General features: G+C 47.0%; 1 protein-coding gene and 1 non-coding gene across 2 annotated transcripts in view; one reads left to right on the top strand and one right to left on the bottom strand.

Moving 5' to 3' along the window:
- Window positions 1-18,239, top strand: part of POLE (DNA polymerase epsilon, catalytic subunit) — a 56,385-nt gene that overhangs the window by 18,868 nt on the left and 19,278 nt on the right. The window contains exons 18-30 of the mRNA XM_060027823.1: window positions 40-142; window positions 234-380; window positions 790-935; window positions 4,711-4,859; window positions 5,912-6,004; window positions 6,248-6,392; window positions 8,626-8,783; window positions 9,168-9,363; window positions 10,001-10,215; window positions 11,712-11,814; window positions 12,249-12,329; window positions 12,443-12,565; window positions 18,003-18,215. Coding sequence (XP_059883806.1) covers window positions 40-142; window positions 234-380; window positions 790-935; window positions 4,711-4,859; window positions 5,912-6,004; window positions 6,248-6,392; window positions 8,626-8,783; window positions 9,168-9,363; window positions 10,001-10,215; window positions 11,712-11,814; window positions 12,249-12,329; window positions 12,443-12,565; window positions 18,003-18,215 — 1,872 coding nt within the window. The remainder of the gene's footprint in view (window positions 1-39; window positions 143-233; window positions 381-789; window positions 936-4,710; window positions 4,860-5,911; window positions 6,005-6,247; window positions 6,393-8,625; window positions 8,784-9,167; window positions 9,364-10,000; window positions 10,216-11,711; window positions 11,815-12,248; window positions 12,330-12,442; window positions 12,566-18,002; window positions 18,216-18,239) is intronic.
- TRNAW-CCA (transfer RNA tryptophan (anticodon CCA)) lies at window positions 2,539-2,611 on the bottom strand. The gene has a single exon. It is a non-coding gene; the product is annotated as a tRNA-Trp (tRNA).

Genomic DNA, 18,239 nt, shown 5'->3' on the forward strand with positions numbered 1-18,239 from the left:
TGCCCAAACCCTAATTGCTCCCTTCCTGTCCCCTCACAGCCCTCTGCCATGGTGGATGAGGCCACCTGTGCTGCCTGTGACTTCAACAAGCCTGGAGCAAACTGCCAGAGGAAGATGGCCTGGCAGTGGAGGGGCGAGTTCAGTGAGTGTCCGCCCTGGGTGGTGCTGCTCAGCAGGGAGCCCAGCAGGGGCTGGGTCTCTATCACACACTCTCTTCCCATCACCCCTCCCAGTGCCAGCCAGTCGCAGCGAGTATCATCGGATCCAGCACCAGCTGGAGTCAGAGAAGTTCCCTCCCTTGACCCCAGAGGGCCCAGCCCGGGCCTTTCACGAGCTGTCCCGCGAGGAGCAGGCTAAATACGAGAAGCGGAGGCTGGCAGGTGAGCAGTTGGGACAGCGCGCATCTCCACAGACTGCGTTTTCTCTGACTTGAGTCTTCGTTGGGCTGTGCTGGTGTGTCACCCCTTGAGGTCAGTCGAACCAGTTGTTGAACTAGATGAGACCACTGGGAACTAGTTCTTCCTATAGGCTTCTTTTTGTCATTTATCCTTCGGTGCGTGTTCAGCTACCAAACCCTCCCTGTGGTCTTCGTGTGTTTGGTCCGTTCATACGGGGCTGCCGTTGCTTTGATATGCTTCGCTAGCACGTCTTTCTGAGCTTTCTGCTCCTTCGCATTAACCTAAAAAGCCACGTTTGTTGGCATCCATTGCCTAGCTTTCTTGGCTGTGTCCAGGAGGCCTGTCTGCTGTGTGGAGTCTCACGTGCCCCCTACTCTCAATTGTGCCTCAGATTACTGCCGGAAGGCATACAAGAAAATCCACGTGACCAAGGTGGAAGAACGTCTTACCACCATCTGCCAGCGGGAGAACTCCTTCTATGTGGACACAGTGCGTGCCTTTCGGGACAGGCGCTACGAGTTCAAAGGTCTCCACAAGGTGAGGCTGACCTTTGTGAGGTCGGAACAGAGTCTAGTTTCTGAGGTGAAAATCCTTGCTTGGCGCTGTCTGGATGTGTTACTCCCCACCTCTGGGCTGGTACCTGCATTCAGACAATAAATGTGCAGTTGTTCTTAACTTTGAAGAATTAAGGGCCTGGGGCCTCGCAACTATTCTGAATGATTGCTTTTAAAGTAATTGTCTAGAGCAGTGGGTCAGCAAACTATGGCTGGGCCAGTCATTTTTATAAATAAAGTTTTATTGGAACTGAGCTGCATTTGCCCGCAGCAGAAACTGAGGCCTGCATGTGTACAGTACACACCATGTGGCCCTTTACTTTGCCAACCTCTGACCAGGAGGAGTGAGGGGGGTGTTTTTACTGACATGTTTGATCCAGGATTAGGATTAGGATTAAGGGAAATACATAGAAATACATAGCAATACCTCAGTTGTAATATCAACAAATAATTGTGTTCTATTTAAGCAAATCATTTTTTTCTGAGAGACCTTCCTTCACTGCTAGACTCAGTGAGTCTTCACATCCTACCCTGCCTTGATAGACTGTCATCATTGTGCTTTATTATCATTTTTAACTTTTTTGGCTTTTTATTATGATAAAATATACACAACATGAAATCTAACATTTTTAAGTGTACAGTTCAGTGGCATTAAGCAAATGCACATTGTTGTGCAGGTGTCACCACCATCCCTCTCCAGAACTCTTCATCTTGCAAAAATGAAACTCTGTTCTACCTTAACAATAACCCTCCATTCTGTACCTTCTGTGGACTTTGGTCACTCTAGGGACCTCATATAAGTGGAGTCCCACAGGATTTGTCCTTCTGTGACTAGGTTATTTCTCTTAGCCTAATGTTGTCAGGGTTCATTCACGTTGTAGCTTATGTCAGAATTTCCTTTTTAAGGCTGAATAATATTCCATTGTATGGACATAACACATTTTGTTTATCCAGTCATCCATCGGTGGACAGTTGGGTTGCTTCCATGTTTTGGGTATTGTGAATATTTCTGCTGTGAATTATTCACCCATGGTGTACAGGCATCTCTTTGAGATCCTGCTTGCAGTTCTTTTGGGTATATATCCGGAAGTGGAATTGCTGAATCGTATGGTAATTGTATTTTTTTTCTTAAAGGAGAAAAATTTTATTTTACTTTAAAATTTTTTAAAAAATATTCAATAAGAGCTTCAGAACTCTTTTTTCTTTTTTAAATTAATTAATTTATTATTTTTGGCTGTGTTGGGTCTTCGTTTCTGTGTGAGGGCTTTCTCTAGTTGTGGCGAGCGGGGGCCACTCTTCATCGCGGTGCATGGCCCTCTCACTATCGCGGCCTCTATCGTTGCGGAGCACAGGCTCCAGACGCGCAGGCTCAGTAGTTGTGGCTCACGGGCCCAGTTGCTCCGTGGCATGTGGGATCTTCCCAGACCAGGGCTCAAACCCGTGTCCCTTGCATTGGCAGGCAGATTCTCAACTACTGCACCACCAGGGAAGCCCTACTTCTAAATTTTTAATTAATTTATTTGGTTGTGCTGGGTCTTAATTGAGGCCCGCTGGCTCCTTAGTTGCGGCATGCGTGTGGGATCTAGTTCCCTGACCAGGGATCGAACCTGGGCCCCCTGCGTTTGGAGTGCGGAGTCTTAACCACTGGACCACCAGGGAAGTCCCGGTAATTGTATTTTTAATCTTTTGAGGAACCACCATACCTTCTCACTTTATTTTAATTAAACTATTGAGTTACTTGTTCATCTGTCTGCCTCCTCAGAGTGCCGAAAGTGTAGTGACTGTCTTGTTCTTTAGAGTCTAACATATTACCTGGCACATAGTAGGCACTCAATAAATTTCTTAATTTTTTTTGTTCTTTAAATACCAGACCTTTAAAAGAATTTCTTCTCACATTGGACGGGGAATTTGCTGAAATATTTATGACCTTCTTTGCATTTCTTTATCAGTTGCTCTTACTAGGGACCTCCTGAGTAGCTCTTGTTTCCCTAGTTAATAAGACACAGATGGGCCTGGCTTCTTGTCCTAGGGTACCTCAGGACGGCCATTCGCATCGCGGAAGCTTGGCAGTGCGGTGTTGCCGGCCCCCCACACTTCCTGTTAGCTGAGACTCGCTTCATTTCGATGGAGCAGGGGGAGCTAAGCTGCCAAACGCCAGCCTCACAGCTGCTGGGGCTGAGCTGGGGGAGCTGAGCTGCCTGTCGGCCTCCTTGAGGCTCAGCGTCCCGGGAGGTACAGCCTGTGTTGACACGAGGGCCAGGTGTCACCGTGTCGAGCCTCCCACCCCGACCCCGGCTGGCACTGGGCGCTCCTGGAGTCCTGCGTGCCCCCTCCCCACCCCCTCAGCACTAACAGCCTGATGTCTTCCCGTGTGATACAAATCCTGGGAAGCCTTTCATTCGCTCAGCACGTTTACGGAGTGCCTGTTATGTGCCCGACATTCTTCTAGGTACTGAAAAGGTATCAGCTGGGGGAGTAAAGGTGAAATGTTCTGAGATGCAAGGAGAATGTCCGGTGTTTGACCACTGTGACAGCATGTAGCCTAGCAAACGGAAAGAAATGCTGCTCGGGCAGGAAGTGAGTTCATACGCCCCCGAGCGTCCATGTCTGTCACCGTCCCTAGTGGCTGTGTCTACTTTATTGAGGTAACATTGACGTGGGATAAATCTGACCCTTTCAGGTGGGCAGTTCTATGGATTTTGACAAACGCATACAGCTGTGTAACCACCACCACAGTGATGAGAACATTTCCTTTGCAACCAATTACAGTAGCACACGGTCCTGGTTAGTGTTGCGGTGTCCATCTTCCACCGCTTGGTCTAGTGTCTGGTAAACAGTTGTGTGTTCATAAGTATTGGCTAAGGGGTAAATTGTTATTCTAAGATGTTGCCTCTAATGACGTGCACTTTGCTTTCAGTCAGTGGTTTGTGAGTTACGTAGTTTGAGAGACCCTGTCACTCAGCTTGTCCAGTCTATTAATAAGAGAGTAAATGGAATAACAGGACTTGGACTGGGAGCCCCTGGGCCTCTAGTGGAGCGAAACCCCTGCCTCTGTCACTGGTCTTCAGGCGTGGATTTCATCCCCTTCTCCAGGTAGCTGCCGGGTTCTGGGTTCTGTCCCAGGAGGCTGAAGTTGCCCCACGTCTGAGGTGTCCAAGTGAGTTGTTGCTGTCATAGAGTATTTTCTCCTAGGCCATAGTCTCACAAGAAATAAAAATGTAATATCAATATATTCCTTTGTGTTCAGCATTCCTTTCAGGATATCTGTCTTACATGGGGCAGTTCTAGATTGAAGGTGATTCTGGATTGGTGAGAACCAAGCGTGCCGACCCTGTGAGGAACAAGTTGACGTTTCCGTGTTAAGTTTCTCGGGTGTGATAGCAGTATTGAGGTTCTGTGGGAGAGTGTGCTTGTTCCTGGAAGTTGTATGCTTAGGTATTTAGGGGGCTCTGGTCATGAGAGCTACATCTTCCCATTGTTTGTGCCGAGAGAGAGAGAGAGAGAGAGAGAGAGAGAGAGAGAGAGAGAGAGAGAGAGAGAGAGAGAGAGAGAGAGAGAGAGAGGAGAGAGAGAGGGAATGGAATAAAGGAAATATGGCACAGAATATCAACAGTGGCCCCTCTTGCATATGGTCTTCACTCTACTTTTTTTCAAGTTTCCTATAGACTGGAGATTTGCAACATAGTAAACCTTGGGCCACTGGCCATAGAGAATGTGAGCTGTAAGAGTGGGGGATGATCACCTTGTGTGGGTCTCAGGTGTGGAGAAAGAAGCTATCTGCGGCGGTGGAGGTGGGAGAGGCAGCGGAAGCAAAGCGCTGCAGGAACATGGAGGTCCTGTACGACTCCCTGCAGCTGGCTCACAAGTGCATCCTCAACTCCTTCTACGGCTACGTCATGCGCAAGGGGTAGGCTCCTGCCCGGGTGCCTGGTGGGGCCGGTGGGGCTAGTGGACGAAGGGAGGAGCTGAGATGCGTGGGGCCCATGGGCACGAGTGAGAGGGGAGAGGCAGGGCCCCAGTTCAAGGAATGTGGCAGAGCAGGTCGGGTAGGGGTGGAGGTCACGCTGGCTCAGAGGGTCCTGGGCATCAGCGGGGTCAGTACTGCTGGGCGTGTTCTTCTGAGCATCCTGGGCTGCAGACAGCGGTGTGGTAGTTTCTGGCATACGACCAGTGAGGGGTGTAAATAAAGCCTTCTGAGAAGTCGAGAAAGCCAGGGCCGGGTGTCCTAAAGCCCCATAGAGACTGTGCCCATGATCAGAGGCCAAAGGGAGATGAGGCAAGGTGGGGCCTGTGTCCATTGGACCGACAGCCAGGTGGGTGGGGGCCTCGGGAGAGCAGGTGATCGAAGGTGAGGCCTAGCCCCTGTGGTTGGAGACTGGGAGGGTCGGCATGGTGGCCTGGAGAAGGGGAAAGGTGGTGATGGGGCCAGGGACTGGTCTGAGGGGGAGAGGCCTTGATTCTCTGTTGCTGCTTTTTAATGGCAGAGAGGGAGGGGCTGAGAGCAGGGCTAGAACCGGAGCAGAGTTCCCTGGGGCAGGAGGGCCTGGCCTCAGGTCGCTTGACACCTCTGAGACCCGGTGTGAACACTGAGCCAGGTGGGCTGGTGTTTTCCCTGAGAAGTCAGGGGATGAGAGTGGGCTTTGGGAAAACGGAGGAGGCGTGAGACGGTGCTGGGGAGAGTGGGAGGGGACTCAGGGACACACGGCCATCTGGCTGGTATTGAGAGTCCTGCTGAGCTGAGGTTGTGAGCTGTTGCAGTGGCAGCATGTGGCATCCTTCCAGAACTTTCCTGAGCGGAGCCCTGCACCTTGAAGTAGGAACAGAGGAGTGTCCTCAGCACAGAGCTAAATTCAGCCTTAGTTCTTCCCTGCTTCAGATGTCCCCTCCTCCCAGCCCCAACTCTAATGACCCTCTAGAGGGAGCCCCTCCCACCCCCTCTGCTGTGACTGTCCCTCCCAGGGCCCGCTGGTACTCCATGGAGATGGCTGGCATCGTCTGCTTCACGGGGGCCAACATTATCACCCAGGCACGGGAGCTGATTGAGCAGATTGGGTGAGTGCTGCACCTGGTCAGCTGCTGAGGCTGGGTGGGCCGCGGCCTGGTGGGGAGGCCGGATGGCTGGGGGAGAGAAGGGACAGGTTGATGAAGATAGAGCTGGAGAGGGGCAGGTGTTTCGTTCTGTGGGTTCACGACCGGGGGAGCCTTGTCCACCGTAAGGACTTGACAAGGGGGTTCTTGCTCTGTAGGCGTCGATGTCCACCATCCATGTGGTCTCATTTCTCTGTTTCCCTGAAGGAGGCCCTTAGAGCTGGACACAGATGGAATATGGTGTGTCCTGCCCAACAGCTTCCCGGAAAACTTTGTCATCAAGACGACCAGTGTGAAAAAGCCCAAGGTGACCATCTCCTACCCTGGGGCTATGTTAAACATCATGGTCAAGGTGAGCCTGCGTCTCCAGTAGGGGGCTACCGTCTGGGCTTGGCTTCCTCGTGCCACTGCTCTGACGGGGATTTGGGAAAGGGGGCTGGGCTGGCTGTCACTGACATGCTCCCATCCTGACTTCAGGCCTCCCTGTCTCCAACGTTCAGATTGTTTTTCTCTAGCCTGAGCATCTGTCCAGAAAACGCTATGCTCAAAAGTTACCTGAGTCTACATCCGCCTTCAGCGTAATACCCAGACTTACAGAAAAAATGCAAAAATAGAATAGAGAATTTCTGTATATCCTTCAGCCTGCTTCCCTTAATGTTAAGTAAGATCTTTTATAAACCGCAGTGTAATTGTCAGAATTAAGAAGTCACCTTGGCACCACACCGTAACTCAACTACAGCTGTATTTGGATTCCCCTCTTTTTGTGCACTGCGTTTGGGCGTCCTGTCTCCTTAGTCCCCTCCAGCCTGGCAGCCCCTTGGTCTCTCTGGTCTGTTATGACCAGGACACTTCGATACTGGTCAGGTGCTTTGCTAACTGAGCCTTAATTTGAATTTGTCTGTTGTTGTTTGTTATTAGACTGAAGTTATTTGGGGTTTTTGGAGGAACACTCCAGAGTACATGCCCCGTGTTAGCATTCTGTCAGGGCATGGTGTTGGGACCTGCACTCCCGCTGCCTGCTGGCTTCCCAGTGTCGCGTTATTGGAGTGAGCCAGTGAGTCCACACTCCCAGGAGGAGTGGCAGAGTCTGGCCACATAGCAAAGCCACCACTGTAATTAGTAAAGACAGTGGAGGAGATACTTTCGAGATTCTGCAGATGTGCCGTTTCGCTTGGAACCTTCGCCCCCTGGTTTTAGCGCTAGCAGTGGTCTCAGCAGTGGTTACAGCAGGCATCACTCTGCCCAAGGCGACTCTAGTTCCCTCATTCCTTGAAAATTATTCATCGGAACCTTCTGTAAGGAAGAGCTGCCACCCTTCCCTCCCACTTACTCCCTTGCTTGTCTCTTTATTGAGTCATTTGTTAGGTCAGTGTGGGTTTGCGCATGTTTGTTCTGTTGGGCCACAACCCAGTTCTGTCCTGGCATGTTTTGTTACTCAGCTTGTTCCCCTTTGGCCGCTGGGGGCTCCTCCATATTCACCCGCGTGTCCTCGAGACATGCCCCATTCTGGGGTTTGGGTTTGGCTTTTTTTGGAGTACTTTCTTACTTCCTGGGACTACAAGACACTCCAGCCTCATCTTGTATTTCCCCTGTCCCACCCTGGAATCAGCCATTTCCCCAAGGAGCCTGGCTTCCTTTTATTGGAGAGTGGTGTTAGAAACCGAGATGGGGTCTGAGGTGTCACTGCTGCTCACAGCAGATTGGCTAGGAAATGTGTGTGTGTATAATAACCCTGCACGCATGAATGTACGTTTATTTCTCTCTTTATCTGCACATATATTTAAAAATATATAACCTGAGTCTATTGATATATCCAGCTCCAATCTATTCTCTTTTCCTTATTAGTAACTTCTTTCTCCTGTTTCTAGTTTTCCTAATGTATTTATTTATTTGTTCAACCCTAGTATTTGTGTAAAATAGGTTCAGAACCATGTGTCTGTGAGCAGTAAGCTCACCAGCTGCAGTCGAGCGTTTTATCTTTAGTCTTACACCACCCAGGCAACACAAGGTTTGCCAGAGTTTCTTAAGCCAGCCCTCTGGCAGGGTTCTGTCATGCAGCGATAATGAAGTTAAGCTCGTTTGTCCCAGTCTGCAGGCTCTCTTGGGGTCACCCTAGATCCTGGTTGAATGTTTTTTAATTTGCTTACAGTAAAATTCACTTTTTACAGGGTGAGGTTCTGTGGGTTTTGATTCACACATAGAGGTGTGTGTCCACCACCACAGCGCAACACAGAATAGCCCACTACCCCAGAGGTTCCTGGGTGCTGCCCCTTTGTTGTCAGCCCTTCTCCTTACACCCAAGCCTGGCTCCCCAGCATGTCCTTTGTGTGCTAGTTTTGCCTTTTCCAGCGTGTCCTATGAAAGGAAACATGCGTGTGACTTTCTGGACCAAGCAGGATGCACTTCATTTTATCCACGTTGGACACGTGTCAGAACTTGATCCCTTTCTCTTGCCAAGTGGTGTCCATTGTATGGAAGAGCCCCAGCTCTTGGCTGATCTGTCCACCCCTTGGAGGGCAGCTGGTGGTTTCCAGGTTTGGACGATCACAAGTGAGGCTGAGCCCCTCTTCATTCTTGCTGTGCAGGAAGGCTTCACCAATGAGCAGTACCAGGAGCTGGCTGAGCCTTCCTCGCTCACCTATGTCTCCCGCTCAGAGAACAGCATCTTTTTTGAGGTTGACGGACCCTACCTTGCCATGATCCTTCCAGCCTCCAAGGAAGAAGGCAAGAAACTGAAGAAGAGGTAGGAATCCCACAGACTTTATGCTTAGGAAAGGAAATGGATAGACTAGGTTTAACAACTCCTCCAGGAAGTGGACCAGGAGCCAGGATGGGAACAGACCTCAGTTCTAGTTTTTTGGCCTTTTTGATTCAATTTGGAAAGCTGTTCTCGACACTGATGCTACCAACTCTGTTCTCCACCTGTTATATTCTGGTTCTACAGATGTCATTTTTAGTTTGGAGAAGTCATTTTTAGTTTGGAGAAGCATAAACCTCAGGATGGAGAGATGTTTGCTGCTTGATGGATGCTGGAGGGGTGGGTAAGAGCAGGAGGAAGGCCGAGGGCGAGGAGAAGCAGCCAGCATCCCAGGCTTTCCCTCTCTGCTGTGCTTGCCTGTGTTTCTAGGTATGCCGTATTCAATGAGGATGGTTCCCTGGCTGAGCTCAAGGGCTTCGAGGTCAAACGCCGTGGGGAGCTGCAGCTGATTAAAATCTTCCAGTCCTCAGTATTCGAGGCCTTCCTTAAGGGCAGCACCCTAGAGGAGGCGTATGGCTCTGTTGCCAAGGTGGCCGATTACTGGCTGGACGTGCTGTACAGCAAGGTAAGGCCACCGTCCTCACCTGGCTCTGAGGGTCCTGCAGTCAGAGAGGGTCCTGGTGAGCAAGGTGACAGGTGAACTCAAGGCTAATAATTCTGATGGGCTCCCACTACTTCCTTAGTTCCAGGGCCTCTCAGAATCCCCCCTTAACTTCTATAACCAGTGACAGAATTCTGTGAAGGAAACAAATAGCATGATAATGAACGAATTGTAAGCTGTTTGTCCTCAGATAGGCCCCCTGGACTCCTCATCGCTGAAGGAAGCTGCTGGCTCCTCAGCTGGTCCAGGTGCTGTCCGGCTGGCCTATGCCTCTTCTCCCTGCTGGTTCCTCCTTTCCCCATCTTTCTTTTCCTTTTAGGAGAAAAATCAATTCTCTGTCTTTTCTCTTTTCTGCAGTCTCTGTGCTAATGGCTCAATAAGCGTTTCTTGATACTTTTCTGCACACTTTGATAAAAGGCACGGTTTTGTGTGTGGTGTAAGTGTTGCTGTGTGCTGGTGTGAGACAGCCCTATTACACTGCTGCCTTCAGCTCATCAGGCTGGAGAAACGCAGACTTTCACTTGGAGGAAAGTCTCGGGTAGCCTCACGGTGGTGCTCCCTTCCTTCTGCGTGACGTTTTGCCCACTGCCTCTTTCTCCAGGCAGCTAACATGCCTGATTCCGAGCTGTTCGAGCTGATCTCTGAGAACCGTTCCATGTCTCGGAAGCTGGAAGATTATGGGGAGCAGAAGTCTACGTCCATCAGCACGGCCAGGCGCCTGGCTGAGTTCCTGGGGGATCAGATGGTGAAGGATGCAGGGCTGAGCTGCCGCTACATCATCTCCCGGAAGCCTGAGGGGTCTCCGGTCACAGAGAGGTAAGGGTTTCCAGTGTTAAGGAAGGAATTCCTTAAGGGTCTCGTATGCTCACATTGAAAACCTGCATCTGTTGTGGAACCTCTGTCCTTCCATAGAGAGATGAGCTTCCTTAAACAGTACAGGGAGGGATTTCCCTGGTGGTGCAGTGGTTAAGAATCCGCCTTCCAGTGCAGGGGACCTGGGTTCGATCCCTGGTCGAAGAACTAAGATCCCACATGCCGTGGGGCAACTAAGCCCGCATGCCGCAGCTACTGAGCCCGTGCGCTGTAGAGCCTGCTCGCCGCAAGAAAAGATCCCCTGTGCTGCAACTAAGACCTGATGCAGCCAAAAATAAATAAATATTTAAAAAAACAGTGTAGGGATAGTCTGGATTTAGAAAAGGGAGGAACTAGGCCTCAGACCCCCTGCAGATCAGATGACAGGAAGGCTTTCTGGGGCCCTGGTGGGACCCCTGAGAGAGCATGGTGAGCCCATCCACCTGGAGCTCGGAGAATCTGGGTTCTTGGGAGACCAGACTGAGAGCACCCTCTCAGTCAGGCATAGGGGAGTGGGGATGTCTTGGAGGGTCTGCTACGATGGGCCCCATCACAAGGTCCATTTCAGGTTTAGGACAGGACTCCGGATCACTCACACCCCCGAGGAGACTGATGCTGTGCTTTTCGAGTTGGGATGATTGAATCACAGCTACGTGTTACATCACTGATAGAGCAAGAAAAGCAGACTGCAGGGCGACACATGCAGTGTACTTCCACCTGTTTAAGTTTACACACATAGAAAGTACTCTTATTTTTTTATGGGTACACAAAATAGTTCTATAAAGCATGCATGGGATTGATAAACACCAAGAAAAATGTGGTGTTTACTTCTATATGAGGAGGGTCAGGAGAGCTGCACTGGGGACTTCATCGTCATCTTTATTTTTTCATCCATGAAATAAAAACGGCAGGGCCAGTTTGATAGGACTGGGTGGTGGGTGCACAGGTGTCTGTTGTGTTCTTTCTAAGTTTCTTCATGATATTTCACAATAACAAATACTTCCTCCAATGAAAGAAAGGGGTGGTGACAGTTGCCCTATTGCTTTGCTAATGATGTGAAAACTGGCTTCGTTTTCGGGTGAGCAGGCGGCTCTCTAATATTTTACCCAATGAATAATTACATACATGCACATGAGTATATAACTTATGTAAGGACACTTGTATAAATAGCTCTGTTAACAGTGGCCAAACACAGACCAGATGGCCAATGGTAGGGGATTGTACATTAAACCGTGGTATTTTAATATGATGAAGTATTCTTTAGTTATTAAGTATGATAAACATCAGATATAGTTTATCTGGTGTAGTTTATACAAACAACTACAATGAATAGAAACATAGGTTACAAAGTAGGTCATAATAACTTATTTCCATGTAGAATATGTGTGTACTTGATAAGTGCTATGACCTGGTTTAGGGAGGTTTTCACATTGTTGAGTTTTGTGTCTCTTCTTGCCCAGGGCCATTCCACTCGCCATTTTCCAGGCAGAGCCCACGGTGAGGAAGCACTTTCTCCGGAAATGGCTTAAGAGTTCTTCCCTTCAAGACTTTGATATTCGGACAGTGAGTGCTGGTTTTTTCCTACTCTCAGAAGTTTAGGAGGAAAACTAGACAGGGCAGAGTATCCCTGACTCAGGTCTCCTTTTTGGCTGGAGACTTCACTCTTGATTTCCTCCTTTCTGTTATGTAATGAATGAGGAAATAGTTACATTTTAGGGCAAAACTGGAGAAGCTAAATGTTGGGGAGGCCCGTTTAACTGTTCTCTTGGATGGACCAAGGCTTGGGGTCTGGCACAGGCTTCCAGTGCTGGCTTGGCCCCCTACCAGCTCTGATCCCGGGAGAGTCGTTTACACTCTCCACTTCAGTTTCCTCCTCTGCGAAACGGGACCTTTTACCTTAGAATTTCTGAGAGGGTTAAGTAAGACACATGAAGCATGCCGCCGCTGCTGCTTTTCTCTCGCACACCCCGCTTGTTGCTGGCTTCCTGCGCGCTCAGATTCTGGACTGGGACTACTACATCGAGCGACTGGGGAGTGCCATACAGAAGATCATCACAATCCCTGCGGCTCTGCAGCAGGTGAGGTTGAGAACTGGTGGAAACAGGGCGCAGTGTGACCTAAAAGCTACAGAAACCTGGGCCTGGCCCAGACTAACAGCATCAGACAAGTGATCGATCTCACCTTTATGTAGGTGAAGAACCCAGTACCACGTGTCAAGCACCCTGACTGGCTGCACAAAAAACTGCTGGAGAAGAACGATGTCTACAAGCAGAAGAAGATCAGTGAGCTCTTCGTCCTTGAGGGCAAGAGACAGGTAATGGGGCCTGGCCCAGGCCAACAGAGGCTGTGACGGTTGGTGCTGGGCAGTGTCCCACGGGCACACAGGGCACCAAAGTCTCCACACTGCTGTCCATAATTTTGGATGCTTCCTTCCATTCAGGCATTTACAATGTTTTTTTTCTTTCTAAAAATGTACACATTGATACTTTATCCTTTAATTCCTCCCAATGTTCTTCTTTTGTGATAAGAAACTTTGTGAATCATCAGTTTAGGGTGAAGAACTATGTGTAAATGGAGGATATACTAATTAGACTCAGTAACTTGGAATGCATCACTATACCTTGAGACCTCAGTTGTCTAAACTGTAAAAAAAAAAAAAAAAAAAAAAATTCTGTTAGAAACTCCAAAAAATACTGAAGACAGTATAATGAAAAGCACAGCTAAAATCAGAAGAGCAAGAAGAAAATTCTGAGGTGCTGAAAATGGAAAGTGAGCTTCAACCAGAGCAGTAAACAAACTCACCTGCTAAAAGCAGACTCTCAGGTTGAATTTTTACAGTCTAACTATCTTATTTATAAGAGCTATACTTAAAAGGGCTCAAAATGATTAAAAGGATGAAAAAACATACATATCAGGTAAATATTAACCAAAACAAAGCTGATGGAGCTACATTAATGCCAGACCAAAAAACTATTTAGGCCAAAAAATACTAGTAGGGATAAGGGTGGAATCAAACTATACTGAAAACCACAATTCACTAGAAATATATAGCAATTCTAATAGCTTAGTTTCAAATTAATTAATGTAAAAATTACCTAAGGTAGAAGAAATTGACATCTAAGCAGTTTGGGATTTTGACACATCTCTCTCAATTGATAGATCTAGCAGACCAAAAACTAGTAAAAATGTGTACAGTTGGAATGACACAATTGCTAACTAGATTTAGTAGCTAACTAGATTTAGTTAACAAATAGAACCTTGCACCCAGTAATTAAAGGATACACATTCTTTTCAAGAACACCTAAAATAAGACTGTCTGTATGCTGCAAAGTGCATTGCGACAGATTCCAAATAATTTATATACAGACCATATTGTTTGGAAACTAAAAAGAAACACATTTATAAGTAACTCATGGATCAAAGAAGTCACAATGGAAATTAGAAGTACTTACTGAATGAAAATACTATCAAAATTTGTAGTATGCAGCTAAAGAGGACTACAAATAACACATAATCTATTTAAATGCGTATAATAGAAAAGAAAAACCAGTAGAAAATTAAGTAAGCTTATAGCTGTGAAAAATTCGAAAACAGTAGAGTAAACCAAGAAAGTAGAAAGAAAGAAGTTATAAAGGCAAGAGCAGAAATGAACGAACAAACAGTAAAACCAAAACCTTGATCTTTGAAAAGACTTATGAAATAGACAAATCTTTGTCAAGATAGGTATTTCAGGTTTTGTTTTAATGAAAACATTATCATTGCAGATATAATAAAGCCTGAAAATAAATAAGTAGTTACCTTTCCTAAACAATTGGAAAACTTAGATGGAATGGATAGTATCCTAGAAGAATTATTCAAATTAACCTAAGAAAAAAAGAGAAAAACTGAATAGAACTTTAACCATTAAAAAATGAATCATAGGGCTTCCCTGGTGGTGCAGTGGTTGAGAGTCCGCCTGCCGATGCAGGGGACACGGGTTCGTGCCCCGGTCCGGGAAGATCCCACGTGCCGCGGAGCGGCTGGGCCCGTGAGCCATGGCCGCTGAGCCTGCACGTCCGGAACCTGTGCTCCGCAACGGGAGAGGCCACAACAGTGAGAGGCCCGCGTACCGCAGAAAAAAAAAAAAGAATCATAATTAGAAAGAAACAAACACTGGACCCAAATGGTTTCTCAGAGGGATTTTACCGAACTTTTTAAACAAATTATTCCAGAGAATAAAAAAAGAGGCTCCTTAGCTCATTTGGTAATCTTGATAACACTTGTTACCTTGGTAACAAACTGACAGGCCAGGAAAAGGAAGGAGTGTTATAGGCCATTGGCAGTAACAAACAACAGGTACAAAAATAGTAACAAACTAAATTTTGCACCGTATAACAACAGTAACATTGTGTACAAGCAGGACTTATGCAAGGAATGGCAGGTGTTAACTTCAGAGATCTGCTAATTCAGTTAATTTTAGGAAAAATCTGTTCATCATCATCATCAAAAGAGAAGACTTATGGGATCATTTCCAATAGAGGCAAGAAAGAACATTTGATAAACTTTAATGTCTGTTCGTGATAAAACTTTGAGCAGGCAAAATCATAAAAGATGAGATGTTTCTCTGATAAAGTCTCTGTCGAAACTCAATAGCACACATCATATTTAATGGCACATTAGAATCATTAAAGTTGAGGAACAGGAGATGGATGCCTGTTACCATCACTTCTATTCAAAATTGTTTGGAAGTCCTGGCCAGCATAATTCAACAAGGAAAAGAAGTTAAATTTTAAGGATAGAAAGGCATAAAACTCGTCATTTGCAGGTGATACAATTGTTAACACAGAAAATGTAAGGAAACCCAGGAATTGTTTTAACTAATAAGACATTTCAGCAAGATCATTAGATACAAAGCTGATATATAAAAATCTGTAGCTTTATCTTATACTAGAAACAATTAGGATTTTGTTGTTGTTGTTGTTGATTTTTGGCTGCGTTGGGTCTTTGTTGCTGTGTGCAGGCTTTCTTTAGTTGCAGTGAGCGAGGGCTACTCTTCATTGCGGTGTGTGGGCTTCTCATTGCAATGGCTTCTCTTGCAGAACATGGGCTCTAGGCGTGCGGTCTTCAGTAGTTGTGGCGTGTGGGCTCAGTAGTTGTGGCTCTTGGACTCTAGAGCACAGGCTCAGTAGTTGTGGCACATGGGCTTAGTTGCTCCGTGGCATGTGGGATCTTCCCGGACCAGGGCTCAAACCCATGTCCCCTGCATTGGCAGGCAGATCCTTAACGACTGTGCCACCAGGGAAGGCCGGCATGCAGGATCTTAATTCCCCAACCAGGTATTGAACCTGCGCCTCCTGCAGTGAAAGGCGGATTCTTAACCACTGGACCACCAGGGAAGTCCTGCAAAAAGTTTTTTCATGTAACTTGAAAGTCTAATCCTAAAATTCATATGAAGAACAAGTATAAGAAAAACAAAAACAATTTTGAAGATTAACAAGAGGAAGCTTGTCTTAGTATGTAACAAGACACACAAGAAAGTCTTATTAAGGCAAGACCATACAGCAGTAGCGCTAATAGGTACCCTAGAAACAGATCCAAATACGTATGGGAGCTTGGTCTGTCACAGAGGTAGCGTTATACATTATTAAGGAGAACGGAGTGCTTATTCAATAAATGATACTGGGGGAAATGTTTTTTCATATTTCAAGAAGTAAGTAGCTATCTCACACTGAGTATGAAAACAAGTTCCAAATACAGATCTAAACTGAAAAAGAAAACAACTGTTTAGAAAAAAACACAGGAAGCTATCTTTATGATGCTGAGGTAGAAAGAGCTTCTTAAGGCATGCATAAAAAACGATCACAAAGGGAAAGACAGATACATTCAATTAATTAAAATGTAAATTTTCTGTAGTCTGAAACAAGAATGGCAGAACGTTGGTATTTATTGAATCTGAGTTATAAGAACCATGGATATTCATTACTTTTGTAATTTTTATAATAAAAAGTAAAAAACACACACTTTTATAGTACAGAAGTCACCATAAAGAGACAAGTCATAATTCGAAGAAGATATTTGGAATGTACGAAAGTTAGGAATGGTCCATAAGCATGTGTATATTTTTCTGTTGCTATGTAGCAAGTAATCCGAGAACGTAGCAGCTTAAGTAACACAGGTGTTTTTGTTTTTTTGTTTTGGCTGCGCCGGGTCTTTGTTGCTGCGTACGGGCTTTTTCTAGTTGTGTCGAGCGAGGGCTACCCTTCGTGGCAGTGTGCAGGCTTCTCATTGTGGTGGCTTCTCTTGTTGCGGCATGCAGGCCCCAGAATGCATGGGTTTTAGTAGTGTTTGCAGCGCGCGGGCTCAGTAGTTGCAGCTCGCGGGCTCTAGGGCTCAGGCTCAGTAGTTGTGGCGCACGGGCTTAGTTGCCCTGCAGCATGTGTGATCTTCCTGGACCAGGAATCGAACCTGTGTCCCCTGCATTGGCAGGTGGATTCTTAACCACTGCACCACCAGGGAAGTCCCACAGGTGTGTTATTATCTTGCACTTTCTGTGGCCTGTGGTTCTGGAATCTGGGGACAGCTTATCAAGGTCCCCTGGCTTAAGGTCTCCCACAAACTACAGTCAGGTGTCATCAGGACTGTGGTCTCATCTGAAGGCTTCCCCAGCAACTGGGGAAGGAGGTGCTTCACTCTGGTAGCTGGTGGCAGGATTCACGAGTGGAGCCGTCCTCATTTCCTTGCTCCATGGACCTATCCAGAGGGCAGGTCACAGCCTGGCAGCTGACTTCAGAGCAAGCACTGGATAAGAGCCAGAGTGCCAGCAGTTCAGAGGTCACTGTGTTTTATAATCTAATCTCAGAATGACATCCTGTCACTTTCGTTGTAATCTGTTCATTTGAGGCAGGTCACTGGGTCCAGCCCACACTCAGGAGGGAGTCATACAGGGGCATGAACAGCTGGAGGTGGGGGTCATCAGGGCCATTTTAGAAGACTGACTGCCCCAGGGTCAACCCCACTGTCAGTTAGGTAAATGAAAAATGAAGTATTTAGATACCACATCACACCAAAAAATGACTATGGTGACACCAACTATTAGCACATGTGGGAAAATAGGAGCTTATCTGTATTTCTGGTGGGAGTGTGAACACAAGGTCTTCAGGCAGCATGTGGAAGGATGGTTGTTGACGAACCCAGTTTCTAGTTCTGAAAGAGTAGAAATTAACCATTCTTCATTTTAGAATGTCATGGATAGGTAAGCTGATTTATTTGCATAATGGAATATCCTACAGTTAGAATGAATGGACAGTGTCCACATGCATCAATAGGGATCAATTTCAAAAATACGTTATTGAGTAAAACAAGTTGCAGTGGGTTGTGTACCATGTGTCTCTGTTCATATAAAACTGCAGCTTAAAGTAATGGTATATGGGTTTATAGGTATGGAGTAAAAGTTCAAAATGTGTGGGGAGTGGTAGGCACTGTGCTTGGGGGCTGGGAGGGAGAAACAGGGGGCCTTTACCTATTCTTTGCAGTATTTTATTTCTTATGAAGAGGAGAGAGTTCTGAAGCAAGCACAGAAAAATGTAAACATTCACTTCATAATGGTGATGCCTGAGTGACATTTTCTGTCTGACCTTTTCACTCTTAAAAGTTTAAAAATAGATTAGTCTGTAAATGAATACGTTTGCATACAAGTATTTTACCTTATTCAGAGGTGCACTTACGGTGATTTCTAGAGAGAGCTGTTCTAAGGCTCCTTTGGCTCTTTGCAGGTGGGCGTGGCACAAGCTTCAGAAGGTGCCCAGAGCCTTGGCGCCCCCGACATGGAGGACTTCGGCCTTGTGAAGCCGCTGCACTCGGCAGTGCCCGTTGCTACCAAGAGGAGGCGTAGCCACTGGGAGAGCCAGGAGGAGTCGCAGGACCTGGAGCTGACGGTGCCCTGGCAGGAGATCTTGGGGCAGCCTCCGGGGCTTGGATCCACCCAGGCAAGAATCCTCAGGGGGAGGAAG

Source organism: Delphinus delphis, chromosome 13, assembly GCF_949987515.2.
Source record: "Delphinus delphis chromosome 13, mDelDel1.2, whole genome shotgun sequence".
Taxonomy (NCBI): domain Eukaryota; kingdom Metazoa; phylum Chordata; class Mammalia; order Artiodactyla; family Delphinidae; genus Delphinus; species Delphinus delphis.